This window comes from Sceloporus occidentalis, unplaced genomic scaffold (genome assembly GCF_023333645.1).
Source record: "Sceloporus occidentalis isolate IW3139 unplaced genomic scaffold, rSceOcc1.0.p SCAF_3, whole genome shotgun sequence".
NCBI classification, from domain to species: Eukaryota; Metazoa; Chordata; class Lepidosauria; order Squamata; family Phrynosomatidae; genus Sceloporus; species Sceloporus occidentalis.
This window is the reverse complement of record NW_028316983.1, coordinates 47,461,401-47,479,591: the sequence shown is the minus strand read 5'-3', so window position 1 is coordinate 47,479,591 and position 18,191 is coordinate 47,461,401. Positions and strand designations below refer to the sequence as shown.

The 18,191-nt window shown below is 37.6% G+C and overlaps 1 protein-coding gene across 4 annotated transcripts in view; it reads right to left on the bottom strand.

The window, feature by feature from the left end:
* Positions 1 to 10,556: 10,556 nt before the first annotated feature.
* Positions 10,557 to 18,191, bottom strand: part of TRIM33 (tripartite motif containing 33) — an 89,006-nt gene continuing 81,371 nt past the window's right edge. For 2 of the 4 annotated variants that reach the window (XM_089514363.1, XM_089514364.1), the window contains exons 16-20: positions 16,755 to 16,878; positions 14,972 to 15,046; positions 14,374 to 14,526; positions 11,434 to 11,484; positions 10,557 to 11,352 (exon numbers count right to left, since the gene is read on the bottom strand). In XM_089514363.1, coding sequence (XP_089370489.1) covers positions 11,140 to 11,352; positions 11,434 to 11,484; positions 14,374 to 14,526; positions 14,972 to 15,046; positions 16,755 to 16,878 — 616 coding nt within the window. In that variant the 3' untranslated portion in view covers positions 10,557 to 11,139. The remainder of the gene's footprint in view (positions 11,353 to 11,433; positions 11,485 to 14,373; positions 14,527 to 14,971; positions 15,047 to 16,754; positions 16,879 to 18,191) is intronic. The other 2 variants (XM_089514365.1, XM_089514366.1) reach the window with 1 other exon arrangement.

Genomic DNA, 18,191 nt, shown 5'->3' with positions numbered 1-18,191 from the left:
GGGGAGACAGCCAGATGCTATAAAGTGTTTAACCAAGTGGTTTTGAAACCAATGACCAGAATGGTTTTTTTTCACCCCCAGATCCTATAGCAGGTAGGCACTTTTCCTTCTAGCATTAGAGATGGGTGAGAAATTGGCTTGGCTTATCTTTCGATACTTAAACTGGCTTGGCTTATGTTATCTTAAACTGTAAGCCTTGACATATTTAATGGAAAGAACTTGACATTAAAATTATTTTAAATGTGATGTGAGAAAAATTGAAATGGGCAGATTCATTCATTCACATAGCTCTTAGAAGTCTGGCTTTGAATCCCTGTTCAGTCATGGTTGTGATGCTCAGTTAGAGTTGCTATCACTTTAAATATGAGGATCCATCAAAATGAACAGCTACATGGCAATCAAGTACAACATGGTCCTCTCCATACTGTACATACTGAATTTGGCCACTGCAATTAGTTATGTTTGGCTTGTTTTCTGTCACAACTTTCCAAAATCTTTATAAATTTGATGGAAAGAACTTATTTTTTAAAACCAGAGTGTGAGAGAAATTGAAGCTATGGCAGAAATTGAAGCTGACAGATTCATCCATCCCTACTCAGCCCAAATAAATAACCATTCTAAACTACTGATAGTTTTGATTATTAATAGTATTTGACTGGCATATCAAAAACTACAGAAACAAGTAATATATGGGATTTTCCACCCACAGAAACGAATGTCTCTCTTTCCCTGGCTGACTTGGTTTAGAAGGGCAGTGTCTAAGGTACAAACCAGATGTAATATTTACCACATGGTGGTACCTTGAATGCTTGTGGGGGTTTTCTTCTTAATAGATGCTGGATGTGTAATCAATACAAAGTTATGGAGGTGGACTGGGGTGTAATTTTAGTACTTGGTCCAGATCAAGAACAACTTCCACTCCTCCAGTAACTTCACTGGGAGGTAAATTGCCATTTGGAGCTCTCAGAAAGTTTTGCTATGTGCTTTCCAAATGTTAGGTAATGGGGACTTTCAAGCATTGCTGTAAGCAAATATCGTTCCCCCAAAGGGAAATGTCAGTAGACAGAAAGAAACAATTCATGACTAAACCATGCATAGTTTACCCTTATCTGCAGCCAGAGTACCCTCATGAACTGATTTGGTCTCCAGTCCAGCTTCTACATGACTTTGGAGTAAGATCCTGCAGAGATTTAAACTGTAATGACCACTATCCTTGCTTCTGTCCAGCTGCTTTTTCTTTTAATCTCATTCAACAATATGCTTCTTGACTGATGACTTCAACAAGCCCAGTCAACAAAAACAAGAGATGAAGGGAGGTGGTTTCTCTGAGCTGAAAAGAGCATTTAACATGTTCTAGAGGGAGCTATATTGCCCCTGAAAAGCAGTTTCCATTTAGATACACTCTGAGCACTGGATACTCAGCTGGTATCCAAACGTACATTCAAAATCAACTGTGGTTATAGCAATAGCAAGTACATTTCTATACCACTTATCAGTGAACGAAGCACTCACTAAGTGGTCTACAATGTGTAAGCTAATTGCCCCCAACAAGCTGGATACTCGTTTTACCAACCTACAGAAGGATGCAAGGCTGAGTGGACCTTGGGGCCTTTGGGATTAAACTCACATTTAACCACAGTGCCACCTGGTTTATGGTAGAAAGCTTTCACCAGCTGCAAACCATGCTAGGAAGAGGTAAAATGTATTCAAATTTGACTACTGCAAGGCAATATTAGGTTCTTTTCAAAGATATGTAGAAATAGCAACTGGTGCAAAACACACATGGTCAGTTAATGGAACTAGCCTACAGAGTATATCTCTCCTTTTCTTAAACAGCTTTATTGGCTGTGGGTCCATTTTACAACCACAAGCCAACATAGATCAAACCTATAAAGCCCTACAGAGTTTTGGATCAGGGTATCTAAAGAATTACCTATTCCCATATGAACCTGCCTGAATCTTAAAATCAGATTTAAGATCTTCTCATTTATTTGAGATATTTCTACATTGTTTCACCACTCACAAGGACTCTTGAGATGATGAACAAATGAAAGTAATTAAAACAGTACAAAGATAAAATTTAAAAGACATTATTCTTTTAAAACTTTAACCATCTAAAAATAATCCTGAGATAGAATTCCAAAGCAGTTAAAGTAGCAGTTTCAGACATTACAAGCCAAGCAGAAAAGCACTGCTTGGCTTGCCTGTCAAAACTCGAAAGAAATGGAGCTAGACTAAGGAGATTATCACATTGACAAATGCTGCCACAATAGACTCAGGATTGTAAAAATGAAAATGGGATTTATTGCACACGCCAGCGACCAGGTGAGTGCACCCCACCTGCATCCAGACTTCAGCTGTGCTTATCATGCGGCTTTTCAAAGACGGAAGACTCTAGTTTTCAAAAATCAGCCAGATAGGCATGGCTGAGGGCTGGGATGCAGACAGGTTGCACTCACCTGGCCGCCGATGCATGAGATAAAACCAGGTTTTGTCTTTACAATCCCAAATCTATTGCGGCAGCATTTGTCAGTACAATAATCTCCTAACTTCCATAAGTCAGAAAGGTCCACAGTCAGGTTGCTGCTACAGAGACAGTCCTGTTACATGTACAAAACCAAGCAATGCTGGGACATGGAACCAGGCTGCCTTTTTCACTTGCCCTTAGTTTTTGTAGTTGAGGGAAATTAAGAGAATTTTCTTTCTGTATTCTAGCTGTGGACTCGTCTCCAGAGAGGCTTTAAAACATTTTTAAAAATTGGCACCAGCAGAATATTCTCTCCCTCCTTTATCTGATAATGCCAGTTCTTTTTATCTTGTGTGTGATTCCTTTAGTATATTTTAATTGCTTTCTGGGTTGTTAGTTGAAATATATACACTTAGATAACTTGGGAGCTAGAAAACTAAAAAGTAGGAAAATAAACATTTTATTTGCAACAAGTCTGCTCTGTATAGACATTGGTATTTCAATAAACACAATGATCCAGAAATTACTGAGTTTTCATACAGATAACTTTGGATTTTACAGGCAAGTTTGTCAGGAGTGCTCTCTGCTGGCATTGTGATGTAAATGCACATTTTCAATTGATGGAAAAGGTTTTACCTGGCTTTCACCACTTTGGTGTAGTCAAAGTCAATTTGCTGTCCAGGTCCAAGTGGTATCTTAGACTCACGTTCCCCTAGCAAAGCTGAAAGACTAGCTCCTTGAGGGCATAGTAAACAGAAAATACAATGAAAGTTGTATTGAATTCTCTCAGGGCTGACAAACACCACTTATTCCAGGAGTATCAAGACCAGGAGGGGCCCAGGGAGAATATATACCTGAATTTTAAAACCATGTCAAATTCTAGACATTAATCTATTAAGGGGAATCATGCAAGCCTCCAGGTGTCAACAGACTGCAGCACCTAATATTCTTTTCATGGGTTAATGCTGGCTGCAGCTGCTCAGTGGCAGTCTAACCACACCTGCATGACTTCCACTCTTGCTCTAATCCATGAATGTTATGTTACAATAAAAATGGAAGTTGTCAAAATACTCTCCTTTTGTTGCTGCTAAAATAATAATGTTATTTGTCAAAACATGGAACAATCCAAAAATTCTGAAAAATACTTTTTTGGGGGGGGGGGGGCGAGAATCAACTCAGTTATTGCTAGGCTATTTCTTCTAATTACATCTTTTCAGGTTTCACAAGTTTGTAGTGCGTGGCGGTGTCCTAGCTCCAGGGTTCCTGGAGAACATTGACTATCTTGATCTATTACCACTAGGCTTCATCCCTGGCTATGGGATGGAGATTGATTTGGTTGCATTGATGGATGGCCTATATCAGGAATTGGACAGGGAAGAGGACTTCTCGATGACATGTGTTGTATATATGGTCTGCCTTTGAAATGTGTTTAGAAGCTTTGACTCCTCCAAAGTGCTCTGACCAATCTGTTGATCGGGGTTTGTTACAGGGAACAAAGGAGTCCCTTCTTACAACCGCTCCACTGTCTACTAACCTGTTACTCAGCATTTCATCAGGTAATGGCTTTTAAAAAAATTTCGAAGACTTTCAGGAACTGAGAGGAATTTGAAGAAAGCATCTTCAGTACTTTGCTACATTGCTTTTTAATTTTTATGGATGTCTTAAATCACTTTGTTCTTATTGCCTTATAATAACCTACTGTATATTTCCAATCTCTTAAAAAATCTGTACCTATTTTAATTTCACAAGCTCACTTGAGGTCCATTTCAGTTTATCAAGTCAATCAGTGGCACACATTCCTATGAACAAGGCCAGCCTTACCATGCAGCAGAATGAAGACACCTCCTTCAGCTGGCACCATAGGGGCTTTTCAATGTTGGTGGGGTAGGCACTATTTAGATTTCAAACAGCAACATATATTTGGCTAGCACTGCTTATGAATACTGTTAAGATATCTTTTCAAAAAATTGATAGGATCAGGCTTCAAGTCACTGAAGTCTAGAAAATTTAAAAGTCTGTGTAAACTAGCTGGAAAGAAGGATGTTAACACCCATGATGGGATTCATATAGGATGACTTCAATATACATCAAGACTAAGGCTGCATCTGCACTGCAAATATAATCCAGTATGACACTGCTTTTAACTGCCATGACTCACTGCTATGGAATTCTGGGAACTGTAGTTTTGTAAGACATTTGGCCCTATCAGAGCTCTGGTACAACAACAAAGTACAATTTTCAGAATTCCATTGCACTGAGTCATGACAGTAAAAGTGGTGTCAAACTAGATTACTCTGCAGTGCTGATGCAGCCTAATCGTCAGGTTAGGCTGAAAAACTACTCCATAGTGACACAAGGAAACTACAGTAATAATGTACAATTAGCCCCAATTGGTCAAAGCCACTACATTTAGTGTAGCATCCGCATTGCACTGTTGACTCCCCAGTGGCCAACCACAAACAGGGCATTAAGAGAAGAGTCCTGAGACCTGAGCAGTCTGGTATTTATTAACACATATAGCCAGTCCACAGCAGGATGAAAATGGATAAAGATGGAATGTAGCCCTGCAAGCAAGCTCATCCATGGCAGAGATTAGAAGTATACATGGTCTTGATGAAGTTAGCACCTTTCTAGAGGGGCCCTTTTCTATGCTGCTATGTATTTACCTCTGTTCACACCTACACATTATACTGAAATTTAAACAGATTCTGTGGGATCAAAAGAATACACTTGTATTAATTCAAATAGTCCTCCTTCAAAATACAACAGGTGCCCAGTCTTTCCCAAGAGACGAAGATGAGACAACAGAACAGCTCACAAGCCTAGCCACAAAGGTAGCCAAGCTGAACACCACAGCAGGAGAGGGAGCAGATGGGCTGGCAGCAGTAGGAGCAGATGGGCTGGCAGGACTATGCTTTGCCCTTCATTTGCAAAAAGAAGAATGCATTGCACTTGCTGCTTGAGTGACTCACAGCACTACCCATTTGGCCCAGAGCCTTCATCAGTGACAAGCAATTCAGCATGGCAGTCAGTCATGAGAGTGGAATTTGCATAACCTTCTATGCATAACAGAAAATACGAAACTGGATCAAATAGCCAAAATTGTGGTCCATTAACAGCTGATGGATGTGAGTCTATGCAAAAAATACCTATGTAGAAGATTTAAGGCAAGAGCCATTAAGGGCTGTAACTAGGCTGCTTTGCAAATGGAGATCCTCACATTTCATCATTAGACAATCCTCCAACACTAGTTTCTCTAATAGGTTTCTATTTTTATAATGTCTAAGGCAAGGATAGGGAGCATACGACTCTCCTGATACTAATGGGGTATAACTTTCATTATTTCCAGCCAGCAGCAGCCAATGGTTGAAGGACAACTGGTGATACAGTCCAATATCTGGGAGACCATATATTTAACATCCTATCCTGAAGTTTTCCCTGGCAGCCTCAAGAAACTTGGAAGTCACCAATCAACTCTTCCATCTGTGTTTTCACAGAATGTCTTCCACATCAGACTCATTTTGTTCAGGTGCAAATAGGTGAGTGATGTGCAGGTAGACAACATTTATGCTAAGGAATACAACATTGCTTTCAGGATAGAAGGGCATTACATTAGAAAATAAGAAACTTTTTTTTTAAAGTGCAGATACAATATTCTGTCTGTTCTGAAGATTTTTCCTCTTCAGCAGCCCTTTCAGGATTTTTCGTTTTACAAATTACATTCATCTGTATCAAGATCTTGAAAAATCTCAGAAGTGTACTGAATATGACTGCATTTGAAAATCTTGCCTAAATCCAATTGCTAGTCCCAATGAGAGTGGACTGATGGAAATGACTACTCCATGTTAAGTCAGGACTTAACACTGCACTTGAGTTGGGACTAGTCATAAATTGCCTTATTCAAAAAGGTTTTAAGAAATTCTCCCCTCCCCCTATTTTTAAAAAACTTTCCCATACTAGTAACCATTATGTGACTCTCTCATCTTTTCAAGAAGACTTTGGGTTTACAAAAGAATACTCAATTTGAAAGACTCTTCCTTTTCTAATTTAATAGAAATAACCAAAACAAAGTGGTCTGCAAAACAATGCTATTTAAAATTGTTCTAGTACAACTGCTACACCACATTCCAGAGCATTTAACAAGAAATATTTACAGGCTGCTAAATATATTAAATAATAACGCAAAGGGAAAAATGCCTTTATTACACACCAGCCAAAAACACAGGAACTAAACAATTAGAAACGTTAACTTGTTAAAAAAATTAAATATAATTCAGAGAATACAATACCACAGAAACAGCACTTTTTTGAAGAATCAGTAAAGTTAACTATGTGCAAAAAGTACCAGTTTTAATTAGCAGAAAGAATGAATGTTGGGAACTGAACCCTTTGATTTCTATATGTATACATATAAAATTAGAACAGGTATTTGATTGCACAAATCTCTATAGACCTGTTATATATATATGTGTGTGTGTGTGTTTAATGGCATTTTGAACTGAAGAAATGCCCACATCTGTGGGCCTTTAACATGCACCACCTTCCATTTTGAAATTTAAGTTTACACTAAGGGGAATGCTGAAACAGGTGACAGTTCTATAAAATTCTTTGCATTTCTTTGTACGGAGTTACAAATAATTTCAGAAGAAAGCAACAACTCCTCAACTTTAAAATGCATTTGATTAAAAAGAACAGTGAATTTTGTAAAGCAGCTACTAAATTAAGAAATTTTCCAAACTATTTTAATTCAGATATCTTTTAAAAGGAGAAGAAGCAGCAGGCAAAAAACACAAAATAGCTACAATGGATGGAGTTACTGCATGTTCAAATTTAAAAAGGAAAAACGGTGGTCATTATTTGACATCACAAATCTTATGCATTAGTCTGAAATATGTCCATGTTAATTGTGGCATACAAAGTTTTTAAAAAAGTACCTCCATTATTTACTGAAACACCTACTTTTTAAAAAAATATGTTAACTTTCCCCAATTTTTAAAATAAAATGCCACACTATAACTGCACACTTTTATTATTTTTCTTTAAAAGCTTAGAATTGGTGATACACATACAAAAACCTTCCTATGAAACCACTATTCAAAGGAAAAGGATTCCTGCCATGCTAAACAGGCAACAGACAAAGCAGTTTTATTGCTTTTTCCTAGAGAGAGGAGGAAAAAGGAAAAAAGAAGCCTACATCCAGTACATTACATACTCAAATTCAACACACTGTTCTTGTTACTTATACTTAAATAGGACTGGCTAATAAAACTAAGTTATACTACAGAATGGCAAATTGGGGCGAGTTGCTAAAACATCTTTGTTGGCTGTAGTGGCTTGCAGGAATGTTTATAAAACATTCCACTTATCTATCCAGTGGTGAGTAAACTGACAGTCAATGCCACATCAAACAGTATTAATGGGAAACTTTTGTACATGAAAAAGGCTATCTACGTTTAACAGCATTTCTACTTTTAAAAGCTAGGGGGAAACACCCTTTTTGGATAGTAATTAAGCCTTAATAGTATATGATAGGACACTTAATTCCAGGGCACAGTTAAGTAAGACCTGAACATACTTAGCTGGTTAAACTAACACTAATCACTAGTAATTACATGGCAGGGGACCTGCTGAGGTAATTGAAAAGTCCACAGTCAGCACGCTGTACACTTGTCGTCCTTCCTGTTTCAAAGCAAATTGCCTTTTTTCTTTGGATTAACTTAAACTTTCAGAACATATACAACCAAGGAACAGTTGAAATATTTTTTTTTTTACAAGATCAATTAAAATCAGAGCTTAAGAGTTAAATTAAGTGACAGAGAATCTTGGGACACATTACACCTAAGTTACACTGTAATGTATGCAGCACAGGTAAATTCGTATCGCATGCAAGAAAAGTTCCACTATCCACTACAAACCTGAACTCTAATATAAAGTATGTTCTCAATCCCAGTATAGCTCAGTTATTGCATTGACATATGTAAACTGCCAAATGGAGGTGCTCATAAAAATGCACAGGTGGCAGAGAAGTTACTTTGGGTGAATAAATCTTGTCGTCATAGAGAAAATTTATCTAACCTAGAAAAAGACAACAAAGTATGTATGTCTCATTCCAATCAAGAACAGAAACTGGCAATTTGTAGAAATATCTGCTATATACGAGATTATAGATAATCAGGCTCTTATTTATTCTTGTTTTAAAAAAATCAAAAGGCCTAATTCCATGTTGAGTGCACTACAATTCTCTCTCTCTACAAGGCTGCAACTGGTATATGGTTTGGTTAAATGGCTCAGAAAAGCAGACCTAATGGGCAGCATGGAAACATGGGTTTTATCTAAGATCTGATATGATAATGTATAAAAGTATGTTGACAAGATTGCAGCTTTCAGGTAACAAGTTTGTAAAATGTTCTTCATAGCACAGGAAAAAGACTTTCTGAGTGTTAAGGAAACAATAAATTTCAAGACTCATGGCGGATATCCCATTGCAAACTGAAAATAGAAAATATGTGCACTATCACATTAAACTATCACCCAACATTTGCTAAGCATTTTGTCTTGCACTTTAAAAACAAACAAACAATCAGTGTTTTTTCCAAAATGTCAGTTATAAATCCATGTGCTAACAAGTCAACACATTATGATAAATAGTAAGTTTTCAGTTCAGGCATGCCATTCTCTCAACTACACAGAAGGTAATAACAGTATCAGCACTCACCAGGTCGACAATCTCAACTTTTGAGAGAGAGAAAGAGAGAGAAAGTGTGTGTTTGAGTGAGAAAATTCGATCCCATGTTTGTGTGTGTATGAAAAAAATTATATACCTCATTTCAGTACTTCCTTCTATGCATGAAAAGGCTAGACATTAACCTGAGATTTTCTTTCACTGCTGCTGTCTTGATTTTCCATGAGAAAAAGTAACACCTGACTATTTGGGCAACTATTGATTATATTTAGCTACAAACAATTTAAATGTACTTCATTTACTTGAGGGAAAACCTTTTGAGAACATTCACTTAGAATAGCCAAATATCTGCTGGATCCTTCAATTTTAAATGTAATAGATGATCTCAAAAAGTGAATCACTTTCATATCATAGAACCAGCTATTTTGTCTGTCTGCATAAAATGAACTCTCTAGAACATTACTGAAACAATACACTATGCAACAGAAGCCATTAATCTCATTATATGTTTTTATACACTCTAAACTATTGACCATGACAAATTAGTTCCTGTCACAGCAAAAATTAATTTCGGTCACTTTAGTGTGTAGTTTGCATGTTTTGATATATAACAATAATAAAAAAATACTAGGAAAAGGTTTGAAAAAGGTGCACCTGGATATAAGGGATATTATTTGTTCAAATTATGTTCTCAATGATGCCATCAAAGCAGAATTGAAGAACTTGCTTACATGCAGATTATCACAATGAGGTTTGCCTGTTCTCATTATCTACCCAGAAGTCACTTGTCTGGCAATACTGGTCCATGCAAATTTCTGTTTTTAAAGATGGACACGTAACTCAGTTTCCATAGGCTTTTTTACTCTCTTAGACATTTAAGCTGCTTCTGAAGAAAACTCTGAGTAGCTCTAACAAAACAATATAGAACTTCAAACTATGAACAGTTTTAGAAACACAGCATATTACAAATCTGTTTGTGATTAGGAACATTAGTAAGAATACATATTATCTTAAAAACAGCCCAGCAAATGTTGCTGTCTGAAGGATTTACAGTACCATTATTTACAAATAAGACAGAGTGAATACAGGAAATTTTACACATTTGGTAGACAAAGTTACTGTTTGCTGATAGTGGTATATCAGAAACTATTATTAGGGAAGACTGGATGGTCAGTCACCAAATTTTAACTTCACAGTCTAATTCTGAAACTCCTAAATTATATATAACCAGTTTTCCAGCCAACATCCTGCCTCATAAGGGGAGAAAATGGGATTAACAAATTTCAAGAGGATACTCACTTAAGTGTGCTGTGCACAGGACTTCCACTCGATGCCATGAATCCTACTGAAAAGCATTGATTGCAACCAGATTTAATGAGGAACATATGAAGAACTCGCACTCCTGCATTCTCCAATTCAAAATTATTTAATGAGCAAGTCACGATACTTCTATACAAGGTCAGTAAAAGAAATCAAAACCTAGCTACTTGACCAAACACAGAATATGATACTTGCAATACCACTTAGATGAGACACTGGATAAAAACAATCCCATTCACACTTAGTGTTGCATGAAGAGGATCTTGAGGAAGGTTTCTTGCAGAGCAAACTGCAGCCCAGTATGAATGTGAAACATCACTGCCTTGGTCCACTCTTGCAGAAATGCTTACTGATAAGAGTTCAATATTTGTACAAATGTCATATAAAAACTTGCTTCTTTATCAACGTTCACCCCACACCTCTGTATATGAGAAATGAGGGCGTGAAAAATGAAAAACGAAACACTAAAAAACCAAAACACAAAATCAAGAACAGAAGTTGAAAGCTTTTCCCCCTTTTGACAAGAATGTTTCTGTACAAATGCTTTTTGTAATCTAATACTGTCTGAACACTATCAGCTTCAATATGATGGCCACTGAAGGCATGATAATATTCCAGGAACACTTAAATATGTTTCTTTTTACAATAGTTTAGGTCCATTTGAATCAGGTTACTTTATATGCACTGGTCTCTCATCCGATTTTAGACGTTTTCTACGTGGCTGTATAAAATCTTCATCTGAGTCATCTGTTACTTCAGCATCGTCCTCTTCTTGCTCAAATTCAGGTAAAGGCTGAAAGGTCCTGTCTGGGTAGATCTCTGTAAGTTTGTCTTCAAAGTATAATGCAACTGCCTTCCCTGCCTGTGCTACTTCTGAATCAGCCTGCAAAGTAAAAAGATAGTAACATTCACTCATTGGTAATGCACATCCTTTCAGCAAGTGTGCATGGTCTGAAACGCTTACCTTCAAATTAATCTCTTGTGTTTCTGCATAAACTTGAACAACTTTCATCATCTAAAAAGGATACCAGAGTCAAAAAAAAGGAAATTATAATCCCTTCTAAAGTCATGAGACCGCACAGGATGGGATGACTAAAGTCAGCCATATCAAATTTATTTGTAAAATTCACTGATGCAGAGGTGACTCTTCATAAGGCCCTGTTACTGGATTTGCAATATATGAAATTTAAGTTATGCTATTGCTGCAGAAATTGATAGCATGTACAAGAGCCCAATACTGTTAGATACACAGTAAATTTAGGAATTGTGTCATAAATGCTTGGGCAGTCATTCTTTCCACCAGGGCTCCTCTGCATGATTTCATATAAAGAAAAGTCTAACTGACCCACTGCTTTCCAGTTAGGTCTTTTCCACTACGATAGCCTCAGGTGAACTGCTGATTTAAAAAGAACATCATGCCATAACCATATGTATTTCTACAAGAAAAAAGGCAGGCATTCTTCATTGGCTTTGTTTCTTATCCTACCTATAACTGCATCTATGCAGTCTTAAGTGTGTTACCTATTCCTTAAAATCAGCATGTTCTGAGAAACATAACTCTTCAATCTCACCTCACCCATTAAAGCATAGTTTAAAAAGGATGAGTCTCAAACTGTTTTCATAAATTCTATCATGTATACCTTTAAGCATCTAAAAACTTTTGCTGTTCTTGTAAAATAGGAAGAGAAAATTTAATATGCATACAGTACCATGTAACTGTTTCAAACATTTCTGAAGAGGAAACAAGTTCTAGTTTAGTGCTCATTAAAAGCAAGAGAAAACAAACTGAAGATCAGCATGAAGATCTGTCCCATTCCCTTTCCCAGCAACAGTGCAAAATGTCCTACCAAAGCCATCTAAGGATACATCTCTATACACTAGTGTGACCAAATGTAAAGGGCCCGGGGAGGCAGTTTTCTGCCCCTGGACTCCTCAGGGCCACAGAGCCACCAAAAATGGCAAATAAAATGCTAGAAGTAGCTCCAGGTCCACTTTTTGGTTTTGGAAAATTGGTATTAAATTTGGGGTCCTGGACCCTATTTAAAAGGTGAACTGCTACTTCTAAAGCTTCCAGTAGATGAAGTGGATTCCCACTCCCTTGGGGGAGGGCAGAACGTGGTTCTCTAGCAAGTCCAAAGGGGACAGGAGTGACAAACAAACAAATAAAAAAACACAGGGCCATACTTTGCCTACCTCACTATATACATTTATCTTTGAAGAAGCTCTGCTGAATCAACAGGACTTACTTTTCAGTAGACATGCATAGGACTATGCTGTAAATATATAGTTTCTCAAAATATGGGCTTAACCCTTGAAACAATAGAAGTGGGTTAAATAGTCACATTTAGAAGTGTAGTAGTATAATTTAGGTCTTTACAGTTTTCAATAGGTCTACTTTAAGTATGACCATATGTATCCAACCTTATATTCAAAAGACCTGTAGTCAGGAAAGTTCCCATCTACATACCGAGTACTGCCCTGATCATTTTGATCCATTATTGTTAGACAATAGGCTTCACATGAAACATAATGACATTTTTCTAGGAAGCATATGTAATAATATGCTTCAGTTTTTGAAAGGAGGATTTATACCTATACTAACCATCTACATAGGCTGTGGTAGAGTACATGCCTGAAATTCACAATCATAAAGGTGTCTTTTTATATGACTGAAACCCTCTTGGACTAGCTAAAGAGGTTATACTTGTTTCAAATAAGGCTGATCATATATTATCAGGATCGGCAAAAAGGCAATAATGCACTTCAACTATGTCTTCAGAACCTGAATTTGTGACTATGAACACTCAACCTACTTACCATAGCAGATTGTCACACCCTAACCCCACCCCCAATTTGTCTAGATACCTTTTAAAAATTTATATAGCCAGACCTCTATATCCACAGATTCAACCATCTATGGCTTGAAAATATCTTCCCTCCCCCCACCAATAATTCCAAAAAGCAAACCTTGATTTTGCCATTTTATATAACAGACACCATTTTAATATGCCATTGAATATAATGAGACCTGAGCATCCATAGATGTTGGTATCCATGGAGGGTCCTGGAAAAAAATCCCAGTGGATATTGAGGGCCCAATGTATTTGATTTTCTTCTAACTACTACTCCTTAAAAGAGCTGGGTTAAATTAATGGAAAAGGCATTCGGTTTAAATAAAACACATGGATGAATCAATTGCAAAGCTTATGTCTGATTGCAATAATAGCTTCTTGTGTTTTTTTCTTTTTATTGCTTTTTATGTATCACTGCATTCATTCCCACAGGGAACTTGTCAGCTAGTTTTAACATTAATAGAAATTCTTATCAGGCAATAGTACTGACATGGGGAAGTTCACTGCAGAAACCACCCAAGCAGGTTTTGATCCATAATCTGCCATACACTTAGATAATACACAGTAATACAGTACTGAGCCATTCCAATTTCTGTAACATAAAATACAAGAATAGAATGTTTTGGACAGAAAGCAAAGATGTATAATGGTTATGTTTGTAATTCTCAACTGTCCATGTGGGAAATGTAGAAAGTACACTGGTGGGACAGGGAAGCAAATCTCATTATACCATGAACCTCAAGAACAAACAAGGTTTATGCACATAAATTTTAATGTCAGTAAGTGATACTTATATGATTTGCCCAATATAAAAGAAGATTAAAAGATCATCAGGCCTGTATGTGCTCACATTAAATATTCTGCACACAATGGGTGAATGTTTGACCCAGCATACATACATACAAACTGCACACTGGGACTCTGCCATAAATGAGTCCAAACATCCATCTACCCCATGCACAAAACTTAGAAGTAATTGTAACTGAAGTCTGTGTGCAGAAAGAGAATCTCATATTAACAAAAGGAATTCTTCAGGTTGGAAGTTAACATACTTCATTAAACCTTTCACAGTTTTTGAAGATCAGTCGAACATCTGCCACAAAATCTTCAGGTGTCTGGTAGTGTTGGGAATGCTTCTTCTGTAGTTTTTTCTTTACTGTAGATAAATCCATTGGTTTCTTTATTATTTTATAATAGTTTGGTATCTGTTGAAAAGATGCAGTGGGGTTACAATATAAAATTAAACAGTATGTTTTTTATAATCACAAGTGAATCTATCGATAGGGAAATATTCTTTAGACTCCTGTTTCAATCAGCTGATATAAGGGATCAACCTGCTGGTTGTGGGTTGCTCCTTCAGCTCTACTCAGAGTTATTCATCCTTTTTCTGAAGTCATCAAGTAAAACAGTAGTACTATTTTTTTAAAGTGGCCATTTTAAATTCTCCAGAACTATTTTTATCCAAAGGGTTTTATCCAACAGATCAACTATGCAAAACCACAGGCAGCAAAATGATGTTAAATTTGATTTTAGTTTTAAGTGTCTTTTCAACAACAGCTGACTGTTAAAATGCTTCTTCCAAATTCAGGCCTTATGGAGAGATAAAATGCATTTTGTCATCTATAACGTGTGGTGTATCAAGTAACTCACCGACACTGGGACTGGCTCTTGGAATTCAATGCTCAGCTCATGGCAGTATAGGTAAAGCAGCAGACGCTCACATTTCTTGCAAAGGAAAAACAAATTCAATGCATTTTAATTCCTTCTAAGAGACTGTGTTTTAGTTCACTAGTTTTATACTTACACTGTAAGTTTCAGGAAAATAATATGATTCTTAAGGTACAAGAGTCTGAAAATCTGCAGCAGTCCCATCACTGTCAGCAAGGCTACTTGGGACAACTGCAGCATGTAAGATTCAAACATCAGGGCAACAACTATATTGTGCCCAAAGAGTTTTTGAATTTTAACAGCCACATGCCATGCAAAAAAGAGCTTTAGGCTGTGTGGAATTTCAGCAGCAGTTTATTACACAACATAAAAGTAGGGTGCAAATAAACAGAAACCCCTAAAACCACCACTGGCATGCAAAGCTAGTGGCAACCTGTAAGCTACAGAAGAAAGAGAGGTCAGCAGGCAAAAAGATCTGCCCCACAGAAGCTTCCTCTGCGTGGTAGATGCTTCCTTAACTATAGAGAGCAAAAATGGAACATGCTGGAGCAAATCAGGGGAGGACTTGACAGTGCAGGGTCCCGAGACTGCCCATTCCCCCACCCCACACCCACCCAGAAAATTACACTAGCCCTGGAACCAACATAGTTTGTATCCCTCCCACTGGGCACAATGGCAATAAAAAGAAAGAAAACATGAGGGAGGGAACCAAAGGATGACTACACCCCCCACAAAATCACCAAAACTTTTTGCACTACCGACAAGAGCCCAACAGGACACAGGATCTGGTACTTTGGCTAGCCTGGGTTCCTTCACTCATCCCCAATGCTTTCTATTTTTAAGCCTATTAACAGTAATTTAAGAGTATTTCTGTCCCAAACGGCCAATAGCATCCTCTAAAGCCTCAGGAGTGCTATGGCCCATTTCACTATATCTTCAGGCATTTTTAGCACACCTAATCTTTTTCAGATCTGGGCTAGGATTTTTTCAAAGCAGAACGTGATTTGACATTCTTCTATCATCTTCTGGTTTGAAAACAAAACAAACAATGGTTTTATATTTAACCTGAATCTAAACTTTTTTTAAAAACGGGTTTGGCTTAAAACAAAGATTTAAAATTGGTGACAGCAAAATGGTCACTACCCGCAGAGCTCACTACTGACTAGTGGGGGGGGGGGGGGGAATCACCACCATCCCATTTTGGGGACATGGCATGGAGACCCCTGAGGGCCACAAAAATAGCACTGAGTGTTCCATGAAGCCTGCTGCCCATATTCTGATGCAGAAGAGAAATAAGTCTTATTTTATGCAACAGGCCTCTAAATATCAAATGGGCAACTGATTTACTCACAAGTTTGTGGCTCTGAAACTCTCCTGAATACAATTTAATTATATGGGGCAAAATAACTAGTAACTACATATGATCACTCATCTAGCACGAAGTGAAATAATGAGCATACAGTGTGCCCGCATATGCTGGAAGCCTGCACCAGAAGAAGCCTTGGCATGCCAGGAAGAGGTAATGGGGCACGTGCCGCAGGCACAAACCCAATTACTTCTAATGGGGCTTGACTTTACATGTTTTTCCCTTATGTGGGGGGTTGGGGGAGAGCATATCCCCGCGTAAGGGAAGGGCGCACTGTAATTATCTGTAAAAAAGACATTTAAACTAAGTCAACAAGCTACAACAGAAGAAATGCAAACTGTTTTGTTAAACAGGATTTCAGAAAAACAAAATTACAAACATACATTATTGGGCACCTACCCTTTGGTCCACAGGACTCAAACCTTGTGCAGTTTTCCCCTTCTTACTATGCTGCAAGTTGTCACAATCATATTCTACTTCAGGTTTGCTAAGATCTCGGCAAAATGTACATATCCATTCCCCACTATGGGAAAAAAAAAGAATTAGGCTACACATTTAGGTACTGTACATGTTATCCTAGGGCCTTTAAAGTCTATTGCTAGTCTGAACTAAAACAGGTCCACTGAAACAATGGAGAATTAGTGTTAACTTACCATTCACCAACTGATTCAATGAGTTTACCCTAGCTGGCTAGCAATAAAATTTAGGCCTAATACTGTACAAAATGAAAACTGAAGTTTTGCAACAGAAATTAAACCATTTGTATGTAAAATCAGTATGTATTTCAGTTTTCCTGGATGCACTTTTTCAGGATTAATTTAAATTCCCTCTTCACATAAATCATTAAGGAATAGAGAATTATGACCTTGAAGCCACAAAGGTGGGCTCAAGGACAGATAGCTGTGTAATATTTATGACATGGACCAGTTTCATTCCGTTTGACAACAGATGGAGAGTAAATAGATTCTCAATCTGTTCAGCAAGGGCTGGTCAATCAATGATGTTGATTCAAAAGCGGTTATTTTCTGCACTTGCATTCTTTCCCCATGTTTCATGACATGATTCCCATAACATCCTACCCTAGTTTGCAAAAAAAAAAAAAAAAAACCAACAACAACCATAATTTCTCCTAGACACATACAGAATATTAATGTACTCATTAAATATTTTTAAAGGTGACTAGAACAGATATACAAAAAAAGTTGTTTCACTGTGAACTTTACCACTGTCTTCAGTTCATACACCACAGAGTTGTGTTGGCCACACCCTACAATTTCATCTTACCCACTGCAGATCTAACCTATCTTGTGATCATGAATACTACATCTGCTACAGGTACACCAGAAAGAACAAGGACACTAACTATTTTTCCTGTATACTGTTTAACTTGCACTAGGAGCAGCGATTCCTAAAGTGGGTGGTCCTGCCTCCCAAGTGGCAGTGGAAAGATTCAGGGGGGCAATGAGGGGAAAGGGGGGCAGCAGGGAGGCCTTCAATCAAAGTAAAGGTAAAGTTTTCAGTTGACATAAATGTCTAGTCATTACCAACTATAAGGTGCTCATCTCTGTTACTAAGCCAAAGAGCTAGTGTTGTCAAAGACGACTTTGTAGTCATGTGGCCAGCATGACTGCAGTAAACACTGTTATCTTCCTACCAAAGTGGTACCTATTAATCTACTTGTATTTGCATTCTTTCAAATTGCTAGATTGGCACAAGCTGGGACTAGTGACTGGACCTCACTCCGTCACGTGGCCTGGGCCTTAAACTGCCAACCTTCCAACATTGCAATCATCAGAATTGGCTTCTTAACCACTAAGCCACTGCATCCCTTTAAAT